This window comes from Mytilus trossulus, chromosome 2, assembly GCF_036588685.1.
Source record: "Mytilus trossulus isolate FHL-02 chromosome 2, PNRI_Mtr1.1.1.hap1, whole genome shotgun sequence".
Lineage (NCBI taxonomy): Eukaryota > Metazoa > Mollusca > Bivalvia > Mytilida > Mytilidae > Mytilus > Mytilus trossulus.
The window spans coordinates 79,390,061-79,412,448 of NC_086374.1; the positions used below are offsets into that span (position 1 = coordinate 79,390,061).

General features: G+C 31.9%; 1 protein-coding gene across 1 annotated transcript; it reads right to left on the minus strand.

The window, feature by feature from the left end:
* Nucleotides 1-208: 208 nt before the first annotated feature.
* On the minus strand, nt 209-20,097 carry LOC134708075 (uncharacterized). Its single transcript, XM_063568374.1, has 9 exons — nt 20,010-20,097; nt 17,206-17,438; nt 15,576-15,695; nt 10,203-10,381; nt 8,272-9,210; nt 5,871-7,361; nt 3,462-3,622; nt 1,647-1,762; nt 209-624 (listed from the first exon to the last, which is right to left on the minus strand). Exons 2-9 carry the CDS (start codon nt 17,435-17,437, stop codon nt 473-475), a joined length of 3,390 nt encoding a protein of 1,129 aa, XP_063424444.1. The 5' UTR covers nt 17,438; nt 20,010-20,097; the 3' UTR covers nt 209-472.
* Between the last annotated feature and the right edge of the window lie 2,291 nt (nt 20,098-22,388).

Sequence of the window (22,388 nt, forward strand, 5' to 3'; positions counted from 1 at the left end):
ATACCCTTTGGAAACATTAAATGTATGAAAATTGTTAGCGCTCCCATGTGAACAATTCCTGGCAGATAAGTGCAGTTTATATCAACAATTATCTGAGACAACTTATAAAATCAGTGCCGATCAACTTTTTATATCCCTTAATAATTTGGAAATTCGCATTGTACAAATTTTATCAAATTAATTCACCTGGAATATAACAGCAATGTTTTTCCTTTTTAAAATTAAATATATAGGAAATTGATCGCAAATCTTCAACTTTCTAGTAAGATGATTTAAAACAGATTTAAAAGAAAAACATTATCATTTTTTAGTAATGTCCGTTGGATAGACAGATGAAATATGATCGACTCGGGGGACATTGGAACTATTTTTTTATAATTTTATATTAAATGTATTTGGTATATGTGTAACCAGTTAGTTTTGCCTTAAAAAATCAACCAGCATCATAGAAATTTTACAATTATCATATATGTTATATATTGGTATCGATTACAGCTACATTTATACCGGAATCGGCTGAATTGTTTGGCGAATCCGTAGACCTTGAATATAAGTTGTTGCTATCCTTATTTCTATCATAAGGTGTCAAGTATGGATCAGTAGCATCCAGATATGTGTCTTCTTCTGCAATATTAAACATAATTTTGAAATAAGGGAAAACAATATATAAAACGATGTTATAGTTAGCATGATTTAACTTCAGTCACTCCTGAATAAACATAGTTCTTATAATAAAAAAATGCAAAACTTAACTTCATCACAAATGCCAAAAGTTTTTTTTTATGTCACACTTAAATAAAATCATATCTCTTTTCTTATTAATTAAATAATAGTCAGCATCTATAAAACACATCAGCTGACAATAGTCTTTTTCGGTTTAATATAATAATACATAATGACTTATGATGTAAAATTGACATCATACACATCATGTATTGGAAATCACATGAATACATAAATGAAATGCGTAATTATAAATGTAAAGTTTTTGACTATAACCGCAAATACAACAATAACTTGGTTGGTGCCACGCAGTAGGAAGTTTTCTCCCCGAAGTTGTAACCAGCCTAGAAGGGACATGCATTATCATTGTTATGGTCATAATTAAAAATTAACTATTTACAAAACATTACATGTGGTCGAAATTCTAAGGATTTTGTACACCTGGAATAGATTCCCTGGGCTGAAATTAGCAAACAACTTTTGGGTCCTCAATGCTCTACAATTTTCATACTTTATTAGAACTTTTAAACTTTTTATTTGAGCGTCACTTTTGTCGACGGAATGCATACTGAATATTTAATACTGGTATCTATGATGAGTTTACTTTTGACGTGTTCACACTTTTATAACTCTTCCAAACAAATTGACCTCAGCCTCTCTAAAAACAATCAATAAGAATTAACTGACGTTTAGCAATAACTTCAAGATGGCGTGTAAATCGACTGAACTTATAGGTTTGCACCGTGATGCGAGGTTATAATGTTACAATGTAGATAATCGGTTTCATTTCTAAATAAATGAACTTATAACCTACGCAATTTTTTTATTGTTATTATTACTGATACAAAGTAGAAAAGTGCATTTTAATGTCATCCTTATGTTAGACCAAAAATACTCACACCCTAACGCTTAAACGATCTTACCTGGGTAGCGATTTCGTCTCATCATAAAAATACATCCAACCAAAATTGTTACAACCAGTGTTAAAACACCGACAAATGCTCCTAAAACGGTTGTAACTGTTTTGTTGCCGTCAACACTACAACAATACAAATTTATATGAAGTATTTATATTAAAATTTGACTTATTTCAAAATAGCATACGAGCGGATTACTCGGATTTACTATCATGTTAGTTGTAATTGGATTTGACTTGCTTTCAGTAACTTTTGTATTTTTGTCTTGTCGTTTTTTGTGCTTCGTGAAGTTGTTGTTATTGGTTTTGGTAGGCGGCTTACTTATGTATTAATTGCGCCTTAAATTCATATAAAATAAACATTATGAATATATACGTTCAGTCTTTAATTTATTTTTAGTATTACGTTTTGGCGAGTAATAATATGAAACTTTGACGAACATGGTTGACTGAATTACTAGGAAATATATATATATTGAGAGACACACAAAAAAAAACATATCAGAAGATACATGTAATAAGAAAATGAAAAAGAAGAAGAGCAAATGACAGTCCCTAATGAAATGTACATCATTAATTGATATGTATCATACAATTGTTTACAAAATTTATTTGGTTGTTCACCCATTTGTCATCTGTGATATACTTATATAAAAAAAAAAGTATATTTAGAAACCTGTAACAAGACATGTGCTAGTTAAATGCTACCAATATAAGGACGTCTCCCTCGATTGATGTAGCAAATAAAGAATCCTTAAGAAAGGATTGGTTGTAGTTTTTCCTTTTCCATAATGGTAAGTTGCGTAAATTTTTTCCAAATAAATTTCCAAAGACATACTGGTATTAAGTGATTCCTCATTCCCTGACTAGAAAAAAACACGTCTGTCATTGAACGAGAAATCATCCCTACCTACACCCTTAATCGCCTATTTAGATATAAATATAAATGGAGCAAATATAGAGAAATATAAAAAAATAATAATACCAGTATTTTATTTAAACAATGACATTGTTTGATTTAGTTGTAAGTACAGAGAATGTCAGCGAAACAGGAATGCTGGGATGTGCATATATACAATTATACAATAATCTTTGTGTGTTTGTCTAACTGACATTCTCTAGTACAAATTTTAAATTTTATCATTTTATTGTCAAGGAAAAGGATTCAACTCTAAGATTTGTTTCTATTCTAATAATGTATGAGCGTAGTGATTGTGTTTGTTTGTTTTTCTATCAATATGAGTATGACTATAGTTGTCAGTTTATGAAAATCTGCGAAGGCATATTGCATTTTCATTTAATCTTTTAACATATAACGTCAACTAATTAAGATAAATAATAGTGGCACTTTCATAAATAAAAAAAAGCCTGTAACAAATGGTTCTATTGTTAATTATCTGAGCATAGTGTGAAGTGTTCGTGAAGTTCTGATGAGACAAGTCTTTCCAACTGATGTTTACAGTTTGTTCTTGTATATAACTTGCATAGGGTTATAGAGGATTGAGCGCCCCCGGGAAATTCTTTTTATGCTAGACCTGTCTGTCATGTTTGTTTTTATCATATTTAGTAAGTTTTTCTGTTATAGTTGTCTAGTACTAGTATGTTTGCCAGTTTTATCGATTGCATTGGTATTTATTCTCCATACATTGTACGTCGGATTTAGAAGACATTTTAATAAAAGTAATGCAATATTAAAGCTTTTTCTTAACCAAAGTTTTTAATAGAATTTTATCTACATAATGTAGTGCAAAACACTTTTCACAAGATTTCTAACTATGAATTTCCGCTGTAATTAATTTAGGCTGAATAATTTAATTTTTACCTAATCTCTCGTACATCATTTTGCGTATTGCCTTCATTCGGAAAACATTCACTGCAAGCTTTTGTATTCGGACACACTGCCGGAAGTACCATGCGATCGGGATTAACCACCATCTCTGTTTCAAACTTAAAATTTGCTTCATCCAACGGTGACTGTCCTACCTGCAAGAATCATAGCAAACATTTAATTTATTCAAACTTATTTACCTTTAAACGATTGTGTCGATTATGATGTTTGATGTCAGTGGTACTGACTTGTACGAAAGCGTATTAGGGACATAGAAAAAATAAAATTGGCAGTGAACTTTTTTTTCTAAGTAGAAATTTTGACATTTTAAATCTAAAATTTCGACATTAACTCGAAATTTTAACTTTTCTAATCTTGAAATTTTGACTTTCAAAATCTTGAAATTTCCAACTTTGACTTTTTTAAAATTCGAAATTTTGACTTTTTCTGAATTTAAATTTCGACTCCTTTTAAATTCAAAATTCTGCTTTTTAAAACTAATTAATTTTTCTCCAGTATTTGAATTGTGATCTACAGTTTTATACAACAGTTATTTAAGACTGGAGCTAAAGTATTTATTAAGTCATACAATATGGAACATTATTCTGAAAGACTTTGAAACTTTCTACATGAATCGTGTTAAATTATCTACTAAGAATTACGATGAAAATGTGACTTTATTTTATTTATGCATTTATGAAATGAAAATAATCCTTTATACATGTTGAATCGTACTACCCACTTTTATAGATCTATATGTATAAGGTATGTTAGAAACCAGTACTTGAAGTATCAAAAATTGAATTCTTGAGAACCAATATTTGAAGATGACCAAAGGGAACATAAAAAGAATGTCCACATTGACTTTAAACCAACCTTGCATGAGCTTGGAACCTTTGTATCTAAATAATTTCTAACTCTAACAACGAAACATCAAAGAAAATATTTAATACCAGCTGCAAAAAGATATCATGGTTTGTGCGGCTATCTCCTCCCACACATTTGGCGATACAGCTTTGATATTTTGTAGGATGTTCATACACACAATAAAGATGTCTACATGATTTGGATTAATTTTTAAAGGTAATGACAGGTAGTTGGAATTTTGGTCAGGCGGGGGCATCATTTGTGTATTTCAATATTCAACTGTTGGTCAAATCTAAAATATGGCATAGCAGAAAAGGGCGGATTGTCCTTACCTAGTTTGAATTTTAATTTTAAAGCAATAATCGAAAAGCAAACATGTCATTTTAAAAGAATAAAATATGATCGAAATAAAAGAAATACTCAAGAAATACTCAACTTTACATCATAGAATTTAACTTAATAAAACGGAAATTATACGTTCACCAATAATGGGCATATATCCACTCTTAGTCTTTCAATATTTAAATGAAACAGTAAATTCCATCACCTTAATGGCACAGATTTAGAATTTTGAATATTTACTTTAAATGAAGACCATATCATCATCTTGTTTATGATTATAATCATTATCTATACTATTAAACGAGAAGACCTCATTTTGTGTGTCGCTTCTCTTCCTTCTACAATAAATCAATCGTCATGCCTCTATGTCCTATATGTGCCATGAATAGTCGCATTTGTCATTCATTCCTATGATTATTTAGATTGAGTTATTTTGGGAGAAATACGAAAACTAAGGCGTCCGGATATTGGTTCCGTCTCATCAGACCGTTGTTTAGTCAGAGATAAGACTTTCGATTTTAAACTTGTACTAGTACTCGGAGAGAGGACAATTATTTTTGCGTTTATCTACACTACAGTACCATGTACATTATGAGTATACTACTATAATATATAGAGACTCTATCTATTATGTCTACTGTTATCTTTTAAATGTTTACTATTTAAGGAGTCATATCAGTCGCATATATATTGAAATAAGTAAAGCATGCGGAAAAAAAATATTGTTAAAAGTGAAAGTTGTGATTTCACCAAAATGAAAATAGGGTAGAAATTGGCCTTAGTCATTCATTCAAGATTCAAATCCTACAATTGGCATGTAATTATGGTTCTCAAAAGAAAAAAAAGCACGGATGGATTGTCATAGAAGCATATCTTATTAGAATAATATTGGTCTAAATGCAGAGACATTTACTTCATGTTTAAAGCGGTGCAATTTTTTTTTTAATTAAATATGACTTTTACCAAAAATGCATTGTACCAAAGGGGAAGAATAATTGTGGTCTGAGGCCGGTAACGCGAAAATAATGTAATTTAACAGAAATGAAACAAATGGGACAGGGACAGGGCTTTTGATACCTTTTATGAAATCCTAAGACATAAAATCTTTATACATTTGTACAAAAATTCATCCTACAACAGTTTACAAGCTGCAAATGCCCGCGATTTCGCGGGAGTGTTCTAGTTACTATTTACCTGTTCGTATATCAACACGTTACTGTCCAATTGACTTCGTTGAATATTATAGATTCTGTATCCTACATTTCCGTCGCCATTGTCATCAAACATTCTAATCTCATTCCCGTCATTTGCAATATCGAAAGTTTGCTGCAACACCCGATTTCTGACAGTATCTGGTTTGAGTCGAAATTGGTCGCAAAGGCTAGGGGAGCCTGATCCACATAATTCTGTAAAAGCATCACTAGTGCCCGACAGTAAAACTAGCATTGCATTTAAAGCAAACGGAGTCCAAATTTCTTGTTTAAATGACGGTGCATCTGTCAGTCGTAAATTGTCGCTGCAAGGGTTTTTAGATGTTTTATCAAAACTTGTATTAAAAAAGCAATCAAATTTCTTTTCAGTATATTCCCTTAACCATGGATCATGAGTATTTGTATAAACGTTTAAATCTCCGAGATGTGATGTAAAATTGTCGTTTTCTGCCATCCTTAGAGCCAGAGTAATACTTCCTACTAATTTTTTCTTTTCTTGAAATTGATCAGGTCTGTAACCCCATGCTTCAGACCCAATGAACATGAATTCGCCATAGTCCATTTCCTCATCTATAGCTGAAGTCACCAAATCAACTACATGAGAGCGTAAAAACATAATTACAATTTTTGCAGAAGGATTTACTCTCAACTTATTGAGTATTTGGTAGTAAACTTCTCCTTCCTTCACTACTATTTCGTTTCGTATACATATTTTTGCTAACTGTGCCTCCTTTCTAATTGCATCTCTTCCTCCTTCCCCGTACGTACCTTCGCTATACACAACTTGAATGTAATTTGATTTCATCGTCTGGATTATCTTTATCATTGCTTTAGCTTGTTTGTCGTCAGGTGTGCACGTGCGCATAAAGTATGGATGTTCGTTTCTATCACTGAGAACGGCTGCCGTTGAAGCATATGCAATTTGAATATAACCAAACTTTGATAATATTTGAGAAGCAGCCAAACTGATACTGCTTCCATAAGCTCCAATCCATCCAACAAGTTTATGTGAGATTGGCGTAAAAGTTCCGTCTTTTTGCAGCACTCCTTTCTGAAGTAATTCTAAAATTTTACTTTGAACAACTAATGGTTGATTACAGCTATTAATGAATGCAAATCCAATCTTTTTCCCCGGAAAGATACTTTTATACTTTCCAATCCGTCTATTTACTTCTATAACAGCAAATTCCATAGCTTCGGCAATTTCAACGCTGAGTGTAGTTCTTATTCCATTGCATCCAAGTGGATCGCCATTATCTTTATTGTAGATAGGTATAATACCAGCCACTATAATATCCCCGTCTGCATACAGTACTTCTTTGGTTAAATCATCTAGGATGCAAGCTGAACATTTTTGACCAGCAAGACATTGAGCACGGTTTATATTAGGCCATGTTTTGCCATTACTGCTTTTATGATAATCTCTGACCAATGATGTGTCCAAATCTAAGCTACTGTTGAGGTACTTACCTATCTGTTTCAATGATTAAAAAGAAAACAATGAATTATAATGTACATAGATAGATATAAGAAGATGGTGTATGAATGCCAATGAGACAACACTCTCATCAAAGTCACAATTTGTAAAGGTAAATCATTATTGGTCAAAGTACGTTTTACACCACGGAGCATTGGCTCACACCGAACAGCAAGCTATAAAATGCTCCAAAAATGACATGTAAACACCAATGGTCTAATCTATACGAAAAACGAGAAACGTGTCTTATTATTTCGAAATGGTTATTTAACAGAAGTCTGTTATTATTTTAACTATATATTCCCATGACAAACATATACTATGAATGCAAAACCACCAAGACTTAAATGACACAATATCGTTTTGCTGTTTTGTTTTTAACCTTTTTTGCTATGTGATTCCCATCTTGTATCTAATGTTCTATTTTTCCACCGGTCATCATGGCGATGGGCATTCAGTATGTCTCGGGCACTGAATTCGCTATGATCCATTCATTTTTTGTATAAATCTTTTATATAACACGAAAGACTATAATACCATATATGTGTATTCTCAAATGGAGCTACCAACATAGGACCAAACTGAAATTATTTAGAAAACAAATCAACACTGTCCCGCTGCTGACCAAATATGAAGTTATACGGTTAAGGAGTATTATAGAAATGCGAGACTAATTTTTTAAAGATCATTTAACATATTGAAAATTCAAAGTATCTGCAAACAGGAAAAATTTGTTGTTACAACTCATCACTGTTGAGCTCTATACCAAAGAGGGACGACTGTTTTTAAAGGAGCGTACGGGCGGACTGACTGACTGATAAAAGGAATGCAGCATAGCCCAAACAATTTAAGCATGCATTTCCTTAACCTTATAGTTAATGTCTGATAAAACTATATGGATACTCACCTCAACGAAACAGAATTTTGAATCGTCTGTTAGACATTTTCTTGTGTTGTAAACATTATACTGTGTATCAAAAATCACATCTGCTGTTGTTGCAAAACTCAACGTTTTGTTTTCCAGGACCTCTGGTAAGAAGGGCATTTCTTTTTTTAGATCGACTGAAATATCTTTAATTTGGTCCAAAATAAAGCCTTTCTCATTGTAGATTAGTGATTTCATAGTTTCGCAAAAGCCATCTGATCCAGAACATTTGACGGTATGTACATCTTTTAGAAGTTTTGCAAGAAGAGAAGCAGATTCAATTGCGTAGCTGGTGTACAAGTTATTCTCACCTATTTTGTCAATTTCTGATTGGGTAAGTTCGTTGCATCCCGGGTTAGCAGAGTCATTTGAAGGAACGCAATTGTTATCTGAATAAAACGAAAATACATTTTTGAGCCAGCTGTTACTTTCCGATTCTTCTACAAGGCGAGAAATATTTTTAAACATATTTTTCCAGTAACTTTCAAATTCATTTACGTAAGACCTCGGTGGAGCTGTAACATATGCACCTTTAGCGGGTGCGTATACGTTATCGTCATTATCTCTCACGGAACTTCTTGTCAGGTCAATACCTTCAGAAAACAGAAAAGATATCTGGTCACTAGTTTCAGCTAATCTCAAACTTGCAGCATTTAAAAGAATTTTAATATGAACAGCGGTTGAAAAAACAACAGCTCCCGTCACAGACAGCTGAGCTGTATCGTCAAGAAACGTTCTCAATGATGACGAAGTAACTGCGCCGTTTTCATCAATTGTAATACCAAATGATGCTTTGATACAAATATTTTCATTTTTGACTCTAGTTTTCAGACTTTCATACCCTTCCTTCCCATAGGTGTCCATATCGTAAATTACAACTATGTAATTCCATTCTAGCTTCTTGAGTAAGGAGATCATTACCTGAAAAACAAACAGTTGACATTTTAATCTTAGTAAAATAAACGAAACCCTAAATAAATCGTACATTTGTAAACTTCGTTGAGTTGTTCATTGCGACTGCCGAGCCAAAAACCGATGAGTTGTCGTATTAGGTTTTATCATAAATAACCTTTAAAGAATGGGATTTTGCCTCTCACAATTCGCCATCTGTAAAACAGAATTTCAAAAACAGTCAACCATGATAACGTCGTTACGCTTCACTAATTCAATTTTACCATAAAACAAACGTTTCCTGTGAAACTTCCGACAATTATGTTTGAACGTTACTGATAGGTCATTATTATTAGATATTTACAAGCGTGAGTTTGTTACCCATTAAAACACACATCTTCCTTGACTCATAATTGTAAATAGCAGATTGATGGCTTTTGTCACAGAACAAGAAGACGGTTGATGTATTGATAATGCGATTTTCGTACACTTCCTGAGTAACAAAAAAAACCAAAAACTTTCGGATTCGATTGGGGTTTAATGTGCCTAAGATTAGATTATTGAGTTGTATTTTGGATACATAGTTTAATCTAATCAAAATTAAATATTTGATAGTTTTGAGTTTCGGTGTGTATGACGGACTTAAGTTTCAATATTACTATTGAGTCCTTCGTACATATCGCAGACAACACGTTTTAAAATCCCTTTTTTGTTTTGTTATCCATTAAATAGTTATGTCTATTCATTTATCAAATTTTACTGAGTTTGTTATTATGAATTCGAAATAAGTTTTACTTTAAAAAGATGCATTTTATTGGCAAAAATCTATGAATTATAAAGGTAAATTGCGATTTCCGAAAGATTTTATATTCGAGGACAACGATATCTTGAAGAGGTTCTCTATTTACTCCTTTCAACAACATATGGTACTATCATTTTTAGTGATATCGCATTTTTTTAATAACAGACAAAAAAAGGAACATCGAATAAGTTTTAACGCATAGCGAAGCAGTAGTTCTCACCTCTACTTGTATCTGGTCATTTGGAACTACTCGGTAAAAGTTAGGATATATATTGGTATTACTAAGTGAAGATGCCGTTGTGGAGAAACCAATCTGTATCAATCTCTCTGTTGGTCTTTGTGAGCTAAGGAGCACTGATATGCTTCCGGCTTCTGAACTGTGTTCTGGTCCGATAATGCCTTTAAAATTATTAAGGATATAGAACAATCATCATATATGCATCATATTTTAAAATGGTTAACAATTATCACTCTAGAATGATTCGACATCTTCAAACACAGAAACACCTTATTTAGTTATTATGGGATATTTTTCCCGTTTTTGTTTCCAATGCTCACTTTTACATCGTCAATAAACATTTGTATACTTTGCTATTTCCTTTACCTATATTTTACATACCAAGTTATATATGATATAATCTTATGTTAGAATAGAATAATGAACACAAAATCTGTTCTTTGTCAAATTACTGTATGTATTCATAGCTTTAGCGAAGTAATTTATGAAAACGTGAACCGGGTGTGTGTGAAGGGAGCACATGATGAGGCATACGACAGTAAGGCTGAAAAGAAACGAACAAGCAAAATCCACATGCTAACAATCAGTAACCATCAGGGAACTAACCGAATAACAGTTGTTTCATTTCAAAACCATTGAGTGATGTTTAGTGATATTGTAAGAACTATTCATTCGTGTCAAAAATATCATATTAATTAGAATAATTCAAAGAGACGATTAAGTTTATTTTTTTGTATGTTTAATTAGCTTTACGGTTGTAAAGTAAAATAAATTATAAACCAGAGTTAATCGTAAAAGAAGGGTGCAAGGATTTCTTTCATGTTAAAATCTACTTGAATCTAATGAAAATAAACCCATCATAGATACCAGAATTATATTTTGTATTAACACCAGACGCGCGTTTCGTCTACAAAAGACTCATCAGTGACGCTCCATTCTAAAAAAAATTATAAAGGCTACATAAAGTACGAAGTTGAAGAGCATTGAGGACCACAATTCCTAAAAGTTTTAACAAATACAGCTAAGGTTATCTATTCCTAAAGTAGAAAAGCCTTAGTATCTCAAAAATTCAAAAGATTTGTAAGCAGTTGATTTATTAATATGACCATATTAATGATAGTTCATGCCAGCAAAGACAGAAGTGCTGACTACTGGCCATGGGCTGGTAATACCCTCGGGAATTAAAGCTCCACCAGCAGTGGCATTGACCCAGTGGTTGTAGATAAACCCGTCATAGATACCAGGATTAAATTTTGTATTTACGCCAGACGCGCGTTTCGTCTACAAAAGACTCATCAGTGATACTCGAATCCCAAAAAAATATAAAGGCCAAATGAAGTACGAAGTTGATGAGCAATAAAACTGTTTTCAACGTTATCCTAAGAATCTACCTATTTGAATATAATTGTTAAAAATAATAAATCTTCCGCATTGGTTGAACTTATTTTTTAAAACTAAAATTCATACAATATATACGAAGGAAGTGCTAAAGATTACTAAGTGTATTGACCGAGATTTCACACAATTTTCGTCTTCAATGTTGCTAACTTTATAAGTATCGATATTGTATGAAATATTTGTTGTTTATGGATGTGAAACGACCAACAATGGAAAAGTAAATGTAGATGACAGCTAAATTATCTCGCTTTTTACAAAAAATAATGATGTCGGATTTTTGAATGGGAAGGGCTTTAAACTTTATAAAGATAGACAAATTATCAAATAAGTATAATTGTAAAGATGTGCGCCAGTCATCTTTAACATTGTATTTATTCATTAAAACCTAAATTACATGTAAGCGATAGCTTATTATAACTTAAGACCAGAACCTTTTTGATACAGTAAATGTTTGAAATATATTTAATAGATGAATACAAAAATATGTTAAATAGTGTACCATCGAATTGTACTAAAATTTAAAGACTTATTCAAAGTTACCCCATCACTCCACCACATTTAATATGGCATGTTAGATATGATTTTACACATGCAGACTACAATTTTTAGAAACGAATCTCATTCTAGTGATACATATCGGTAATAACATACATGTTGAAACCCGCCTCATTTTGCGTCCGTCCCAAGTCAGGAGCCCCAGGATTTTGTAAGTTTGGTCTGATTTTTTTTCTTTTAGATCATTTGTATGTTTTTGAGTTTAGTATGCCGTCCATTATCACTGAGCTAGTACACATTGTTGGTTAGGGGCCAGCTGAAGCACGCCTCCAAATGCGAGATTTTCTCGCTGTGTTGAAGAACCATCGGTGGCCATCAGCTGTGTTATGCTCTTTGTTCGGGTAGTTGTCTCTTTGAAACATTCCCCATTGCCATTTTTAATTTTATATAAACAGTCTATATATATTTATTTTATTGATTGATTTGATAGGTGGTTGGTTAACATCCATTGGGAAATAATTAAGATAGAAATACTCAGATCAACATTTTTATGAGTATACGATATTTTTTGTTCATAAAGTCAGCGACGGATGTTTGGAAAAATGTAGGTGTTAAAATTTATTCCCTATGATACAGTGATATGCAGTGAAGTTTAGCATTTGATATTTCATTGATAACATTCTGGCGTATCATAAACAAACAACTTGTAACGTCTCATTTCATTGGCCGAAAGATTTAAATACAACAGCAATGTAGTCATACTGCACGTGAATTGACACAGGTGACCGACAATGGAATTTACTATATGTTACTACGAACTTAAAAACAATGATTTGTATAGTTTACAAACCTTTGGCCAAAAGATTTAAATAAATATTTTGCTAACTTCAAATAGTGGGGTCGAAATAGTATACTGATATCCTAAGTTCTTTATGCATGCAGCAACTCAATTATCTTGTACCCGGCATGATGAGAAATATAAGGATAAAATAAAATACATGTGCCGCTTTTATACGGATGAATAAATGAACCACTTTTAATTTCTTTCATACCTACGATAGGTTATTATCCTTACAATGTCGTAGTCACTTATAAAGTATTTCATAATACTGATCCCGCTTTACAATAATTAATGATGGGTTGCACTGACATTCCTCTTTTATTATTTTCATGCTAAAAACACACACAGTAGCTACCATAAAAGGAGGAAGTTGTCCCACAAAGATAGAAACAAAATAGAATCATATTCAAAACAGTGTGGTCCTGGCCATTGATTGACGACCTAAATTATCCCATTGACTGGGACAGATTAGGTGAACGTTTGTCTGTAACGACATTGCTCACTTCTTACTTATTATAGAATTTAAACTGTGGGGTTACCAAAGGTTCTTAACGACTTTAATAATAAAATAATTCGAAAAATTATTCAGGAATAACCTTTATGTTTTGATTTATATTATTAATATAAATCAACACATCGTACTATTCCGGATTCGTTTTTCGAATTGCTTTATTTAGGTGTTGAGAACCTTTGGTGACCCCACAGATTCAGTGTCTTTAACAAGTACATAGTGAGCAGTGATTGTTACCGACAAACGTTCACCTAATCTGTCCCAGTCAATGGGATAATTTAGGTCGTCAATCAATGGCCAGGACCACACTGTTTTGAATATGATTCTAACTCTAATCGTATCATTTGTGCACCTGAATGAATTCAGTGAAGATTATTTCTTTCGCATGTTTGGAACTAAATAAATATTAATACTTGTGAGAAATGTCGTAGTTTATAAGGAACAACTCCCGTCTATATTGTTTTACATTGTTATTTCGGGGCCTTTTATGGCTGACTATGCGGTATGGGCTTTGCTCATTATTGAAAGCCGTACGGTGACCTATAGTTGTTAATTTCTGTGTCATTGTGGTCTCTTGTGGAGAGTTGTCTCATTGGCAATCTACCACATCTTCTTTTTTTACATATATATTAAATGTAGTGTTTTCGATATTGAATGGGTGAATATTTTTTAAAATTTATACTTTAAGAATGGAGTTGCATAACATTGTTGAACAATCCGCTTAAGTGTATGTAGTATGTATTCGTATTTAAAATAAAATACAAAACGAAACGTGTATGATAAACTGATAAAAAGATATCAAGAAATTAAGGATGACTAAATGTATGTACAAGATGAAACTCGCCTTTTTATAAATACATTTAAATGATTTAATGAATACAGACATTGTTTGTTTCTATTTACATAGATATAGGAAGATGTGATGTGAGTGCCAATAAGACAACTCTCCATCCAAATAACAATTTATAAAAGTAAACCATTATAGGTCAATGTACGGCCTTCAATACGGAGCCTTGGCTCACACTGAACAACAAGCTATAAAGGGCCCCAAAATTACTAGTGTAAAACCATTCAAACGGGAAAACCAACGGTTTAATATCTATACAAGATATAATTTACGTTCGTTTTTCAACCGAGAATAGTAAAACCTCATGAATTATATCGTTTGTATAAACTTCATTTAATTATCCACTGTGCCATGATTGGCCATCTCCATTTTTTCTTAACAAAGCGTGTTACGTGTTATGAATTTACTTACAATTTCGGGATTTAATTTTTTTCTTCAAGTTAATGGAATCAGAAAAAAAATCACTATTATCACTATTCTATGAAGAATACATAAAACTTGGCAAATAATATGAAAAGTGTTTGTAGTAAAGTATACAGTTTCATTTTTCAAGTACAACGTTAATTCATCGAGTCCATTGAGTAAACGACAAGGCAGGATAAGCAACTTGGGTGTGTCAATGAAAAAACAAATGTGAATTGAGTTTTTTTTTTATCCTACATCAAACTTTTGATGTCGTCCCTTGATTAAGAGGAGATATTTAAATTTAATATTTTAACTGTTAAGATTTTAAAGTTTAAACTTTACTACCAATTAATTGCAGAAAATTATAAAACAAATGAATTTCACATGCACTGCACATTCATAAAGGTAGAATTGTGATTAGAATCATGTATGCGAATACGACAATAGAAGCTTTAGACGACCTTGACCAGCTACGTGAATATTAATCAGTCCATTCAACGTTAAAGTACGTGTGCTCTATTTTTGCAGGTGTGAGGTCGAAGGTTTGAATTGACCAATGAAAACGATCGTTCCTTATAGAGTTAATCTAATAAAGTTTGTTTGTCTGATTATGTCGCACGACCCTTCGCGAAGCTTGGCCGCAGTTGGGTATAAGAGGAAATATGCTTTATTTTTCAATCTTAAAGATAACGCCACTTTAAGCAAACCCGTTAATTAAATTGGTCTACGGCTAAATATGTATCGCTTCTTGAAAAGAAGAGCAGAAATTAAGGTCATATTTTAGTCCACCATTGTTATCTAGTCCTACATTGCAAAGGTCAAGAACGTTTCGTACCATTACTTCAATATTTTACCTACCGATAACAGGTGGAGATTGATAGTTGGTGTCCAATTTGTCTGAATGGACTTTATTGATAAAATCTATAGCTTTATCATTAGCTTCTGAAACAAGACCACAGGTCGGCCAGGCTTGAATTCCTGTTAAATAAATATATAAAAAGAAAATAAATATAAACTGAGGATTATGAAATAAATGCATCTCTATGAGAAAACCGTTTCATATTCGATTTTCAACTTACAAGTACAATCTAAATAAAATACAAGGAGACCAAGAGTTAACGTCATTGATGACCCCCCCCCCCCCCCCTTAAAAGTGAATCCAAAAAATAAGTAAAGAAAAACGTATAATTTATCACATGTGAATCTGTTTTAAATTCTTATTTACTAACAACAAACATGATAAAAGAATAAAAGAATATTAAACAAAACAACAGACTACATAAACTACCATCGACCGATTCCCTTGTGAAAAAGGCGTACAAACAAGTACCATCAACAACAAACAGCCCATTGTCCAGTTAACATGACGAGTTATATGCACATAGTAAGGTTGGTTTTAACCATTTGAAAATGCATACAACCTTTCCCCTTCGTACTGTTCTTTTAATGGTTTTGTATTGCTCCTATTAAACAAGATTTACATTTTTATTAAAACTTTCTTTTTCATAAAAATTTACCCTAACAATTTTACTACCATGAGTGTTTCTTCTTTTGAATCAGATGCTGATAAAAAAAACGTTTGCATCTTATTGTACAGTTCGTTCACTAAGATCTAATCTAATTGCGTTAACTATGATATCCTTCATGATTTATTCCCTTTGTTTATGTTAAAACTGATTTTAATTAGTTCGTCGGTTTCAAGAGCACGAAGCAGGTGCATCCAAATTATCCCGCTCTGTTTTCTACTTTTTGTGTCCCAATTTTGGTCAGTCAGAAAAATGGCAATTGTTATCTTATAGTTTGTTTCTCTGTGTGTTGCATCGCGTTTGGTTTTTTTTTTTTTGCACTTTAGTATTTTCTGTTGTTTCTTTGTTTCCCTCTTATCTTGTGATATGTTCCCTTCAGTTTAAGTTTGTAACCCGGATTTGTTTTTTTCTCAAGCGATTTATGACTTTCCAACAGCGGTATACTACTGTTGTTTTTATTTGTTCTCTGAAAGTTGATATTTTAAAAATAAATGTCATGTTATTAAGAGAAGTCTCGTAATTTGGCAGTTTATACCTTTGGTACATGATGACCGGAGATTATCCAGCCTGACATTAATTTGGTTTATGTTTCGCAAACATATTACAGCTTAAAAGTTCCACAAGTAAGAACAGACAGGTAAGGTGTTGAATTGGCGATGTATCGTAGATTTGTTACTATGCTCATCAAGATTGAATTATTGAAATTAAACTTTACACCGGATTTGGACTAATATGATCAACCCGACGCGTGTCATACGTTGAATAGAATACGCTTACCCTACAGGAGCACATGAGATCGACCCCTGTATTTGGTTGGGTTCGTGATGCTCAGTATTTATTTTCTTTGTTGTGTTTTGTGTACTGTTGTTTGTCTGTTATTACTACTAGTGTTCACTTTTAATTAAAAAAAAAAAAAAAAAATATTACAAAAAACGATTATCAAATTACTGTTCAAGTATTACCAATCTTAATTCCAGGTACATAATTGTTACTGTTGATCATCCGTAGTGTCCACTTTATTGCTTCATAGTTTTTGACAGAGGATGGACTGATATTTGAGGAGCATCTGCCATTATTCGAATCATATATGTCAAAAAGTCCATTTATAATAACATCTCCATTCATTAGAGAAACGTCAGCTCTTGTTTCAAATGTTAGAAGTAACAAAAAGACAAATTTCAAAACGAATATCATGCTGTAACGAAAGAATAATAAAATCACATGCTGTATTATACATGTTTATGCATACGTATATATATGATTCAGTAGCCACTCAGGGACAAGATCGTAGCCTTTAGCTCGCAAAGATGGTTTAGAGTAGGACCATGATGAACACAAGTTCAAACAATTTTTAGAACGATAGGAACTGGGACGAATAAGTTCAATGTATTATTGTGCTTATCCAGTAACCTGTGTGATATCACAATAGCAATAATAAAACAAAACACAAAATTACAAATAACTTGCTGTTGGAAAACAGAGCTATAAATTATAGACTTTCAAAACAATGTTTTGAACTATTTATCTATAAAATATATTAATGAATGAAGTTTTCATGTCAGAGTTATAGCTACTTAATCAGTACCTCATATTATAGTAAGTCGTTATTTTGTTTGTTTATAGTTATCAAAGGTACCAGGATTATAATTATATACGCCATACGCGCGTTTCGTCTACAAAAGATTCATCAGTGACGCTCATATCAAAACAGTTAAAAAAAACAAACAAGTACAAAGTTGAAGAGCATTCAGGACCCCAAAACAATTAATGATACAGATCTCAACCAACTATAGCTGGATGGCAAGTATTACTTTTTATTTCACAGCACTCACTTCATACTAACAACCTTTCACTTGAGCAATTTATTAAAATATTTTACCAATTGATCAGTTTGTGGAGATGAATTCAAACTGCAATTCGGTAAATTCATTTAACCATTGCTATTGTGATGCCACACATGATACTGGATAAGCTCAGTAATTTCAGAATTCATTTAAGAATTGAATGCTTCTTTTTGTAAATTTATTGGGGTGTAAAAGCGTTGACCGAAGTACATTTTGTATGAAGCGCGGAAGCGCTTTATTCTAAAAATGTACGCACGGTCAACGCTTTTACAACCCTATAAAGTGACAAAAAGAAGCATCCAATACTTATAATTACATTGTTTAGCTAGGATTATAAAAACACGATTTTCATGAAGTTACATTTTTAAATTCACCTGTGCACTTTATTGTTGGACCTCGTGTCATCATGAATGAAATGTTATTGTCTCATGCAACTGCTTACGGAATAACATGTGATGTGCAATTAGCCAATCAGAATAACGTATTATAATGAAACATACATCTAATGTAATTATTCTATATAACAATTCTTTATATTCTATCACCTCAGTGTTCTCTTTTCTTTATTTTTTCCTCAGTTTTATTCTATTCTTTATATATTTTTGTGCCCATCATTATATATTCTGTAAACCTCCAAAATCCCCCTCAAAAATATTTTATAAAAAAAAAATATGATTTAAAAAAAGATAAGTTATCCTACTTCTTTCAATTGTGTTTTTTGAAATGTAGACAATCTGTTTATATTTATATACGGAATAAGTTCCCCAATCAATTACAGGACCCGTGCTTTCTATTGCTTCCTCAATTTAAAAATGGCAACGAAGTCCGAAATTATATTAACTGCTTTTCAACTAATTTTGGTGGGGTTCGTGCTTAGTTTTTAGTTTTCTATGTTGTATCTTATGTACTTTTATTTTTCTGTTTGTGTTTTTATTTTTTTAGCCATGGCGTTATCAGTTTATTTTCGATCTATGATTTTGATTATCCCTCTGGTATCTTTCGCCCCTCTTTCATTCATGAGATTCCATTTGGAATAAATTCCCATTTCTTAGTCAATTAAAGTTTTATAGGGGGGTCGTAAATATTCATTAATTTTTAATTTAAACATATTTTATTTGCAAAAGTAGAAAAAGGGATTGGACACAAGTTAAAACAACATTAGAGACATCCTCTCCCAATATAAATATAAACACAAAGTACATTAGATAATGAAGAAAAAAACAACATACTAGTAGTAGGAACGCATGTCATACATACTTCAAACGAAAATAAGAAATAAAAATGATTAAAAAAAATACAATATGATAAGGAATAATAATGAAACAACTAGACTGGAGTGAAAGGTTGTAAAGTAGAAATTTAGAATGTTAATTGATTGTTATAAATCTTTGTGTTATTCTGATATATTTTTAAGATTGTACGGAGTCAAAAATGTCTTTGTTTTTATATTCATTGCAGTCGTGCATGTCCAAAACTATCGAGGTTCTTTTGTGAAGGCTCTTTTTTAAGCAGTTTTAAAACTTGTTTTTATTTCTTTTCAAGAGTTTGACATGGAAATAACAGAATATTATTTATTTTAGCACGTATTTAAATACATAAAATGGCACATGCCTAGACGCGATTGATTAATAATAATGTATATATACATTTTTGGAAGGTTAAAATATTTAAACATAAAATGAATAGACACATTGTGTTTTCATTATTTGAAAACCAGTCTATAAAAATTATCTCCTTTTGATTAAAATTATTTAAAATTATTTTCAGTATGAGATTTTCATGTTATACTAATATTTATAAATGAAATAAAGGAGAAAAAGTATAAAATTTAATAGTTAGATGAAAATAAAAACAATTAGTAATAATATAAGTGTATGAAATCAATTAGAGAATACACTTATAATAAGATAGTGTTGTCATACCTGAATATTACTGTTATGATGCATATAGGTATAAAGTAAGTGTAGACCTCATCTCAGTCTGGAATTTAAAGAAATCGTTCAATGCTTTGTATTCATTTAAAGGTAAAAAGCAAATGCAAAAAAAATAGTTTTAAGAGAACTAGGTCATTTATTAACTCATCGTTGAATACAGGATGGTCATGTGTAAAATGAATTTATAGAAAGGTTCCTCATAATTGTGGAAACACAGGAACAATCAAAATATTTGTTATGATACAAAAACTTCCTGGTTTGTTGTTACGGTTCATTAGTTTCCATCAACCTTTGTATATAAATAATTTCTGGTGATGTTTTACACAATATTGTCTTGAAGATGATTATCCGGACAAAGATCTATTATCTTGAAATTATTAAAAAAAAAAATGAAAAAAATACGAAAAATACCTACATGTAGTAATAGAATACATGCATAATGGTAGGATTGACCTGGTTTTATATGGAGAAAATTGAATATTAAAGGTTGTTTCAAAAGAAGTATTTAAAAAAGAATTCATTAGATATTCTTCCTTATATCATACAATTTTGTGAGTGATTTAAATCGATTATACATATATATATGTGAATATAAATTATTATAGTTGTATTGAATTTATGTCCCAGACCGTAAAATTCATTGACACCGACTAAACGGTTTTATTCGTTTATATGCCAAGTATGCTAAGCCTACGCGTACTTTTTTTTAATAAGGTGGAATCCTAATAGAAAAAAGTAAGAAATTTGGAACTGACATGAATTATAACCTATGCAAAAAATGTTTTTTACCCGTTGATAAAATTAAGAAAATTTCAAAGAATCGAATTTTTGTATTCCCTCGTTCAATGTTGACCTGTAAGTTGATGGAATTATTTTATTCTATTCGATTCCTTTTTAACTCACAAAGCTCCTCCTAGTGTTTCAACGCATGTATACATTTCTGGCTTTCAAATGTATGGGCTGAACGTTCATGATGAAGGTAAGTTTAATAGATGCAGTTCGGACGCACAAATGTATTTAACGTTATTTTTCTTTAGTTTCTTTATACGTATATTTCATTTGCTACAATTTAATATCAAATTTATGTATGATTATTGTAATAGTTCCCGTCTTTCCGTCATTTTGAAGGCATGAATGAAAAATAATTATGTGAATTGGACAAAAAAATGGACAGTGTAACAGACTACAAGACTCATACAAATACAGACATACAAACAGAGACGAACAAGAACCAACACCACATGGTCCAGATAGCCTGGTTTGGTATAGGGACAGACGTTAGATACAGACGTTAAATACGTTAAGGTTTCATATGCACAAACCTTTTAATTTTTATGTCCCACCTACGATAAAAGAGGGACTTTATTTTTTCTGGTCTGTGGGTCAGTTCGTCCATCCATCCGTCCGTTTGTTCCGCTTCAGGTTAAAGTTTTTGGTCAAGGTAGTTTTTGATGAAGTTGAAGTTCAATCAACTTGAAACTTCGTACACATGCTCCCTATGATATGATATTTCTAATTCTAATTCCAAATCAGAGTTCTGATCCTTATTTACGGTCCACTTAACATATAAAATGATAGTGCGAGTACAGCATCAGTGTACTTGGGACACATTCTTGTTCTATGTAAATTAGAATGGAAATGCGGTGTGTCAAATGGACAACAACCCGAACAAGGAGCAGAAAACAGCTCAAGTCAACCAAATGGTATTTAACACAGCGAGAACATCCCACACCCGGGGCGTTCTACAGCTGGCCCCTTAAAAAAATATGTTCTAGGTCAGTGAAATTAGGCATCACACTTAACTCCAAACCATATAAATAAACTAGAGTCAGAAAATAAAACATTCAAGACTAACAAAGGCCAGACTGGGGATAGAGATTGTGAGATCTCCTCCCTCCTCTTGTAACTGCATTATAAGCAAACACACATCAATACACACAACAAAACTCAGTTCAGAGGAAGCCCGAGAAGGATGTCAGATAATTAAGTAACAATAGAAACTAAGCCAAATGATTATATTACTGACATACATTCATTTTCAGGAAATTGGGTCTAATACGTTATTTGTTGCCCCTGCCTTGTCTGCTTTAAAAGGTAAACAAAGACATATATGTTTTTGTAAATCCAAGGATATATTTAGCTAAAACTAACATAATTGCCAAATGGAAAAATATCAAAACTACTCCAGCCTCATAAAAAACCGTATTTTTCTCTGAGTGAAATGAACTTCCCTGGTGGTATAGATATATATATATATATAGGCTGGAGTAACTTTTGATTAGACTCGTTATCTTATTTATAAAGGTCAATAGAAAGAATCATCTTACATTCTTTACATTTCTAGGAATATGATTGGTTAAAAACGTC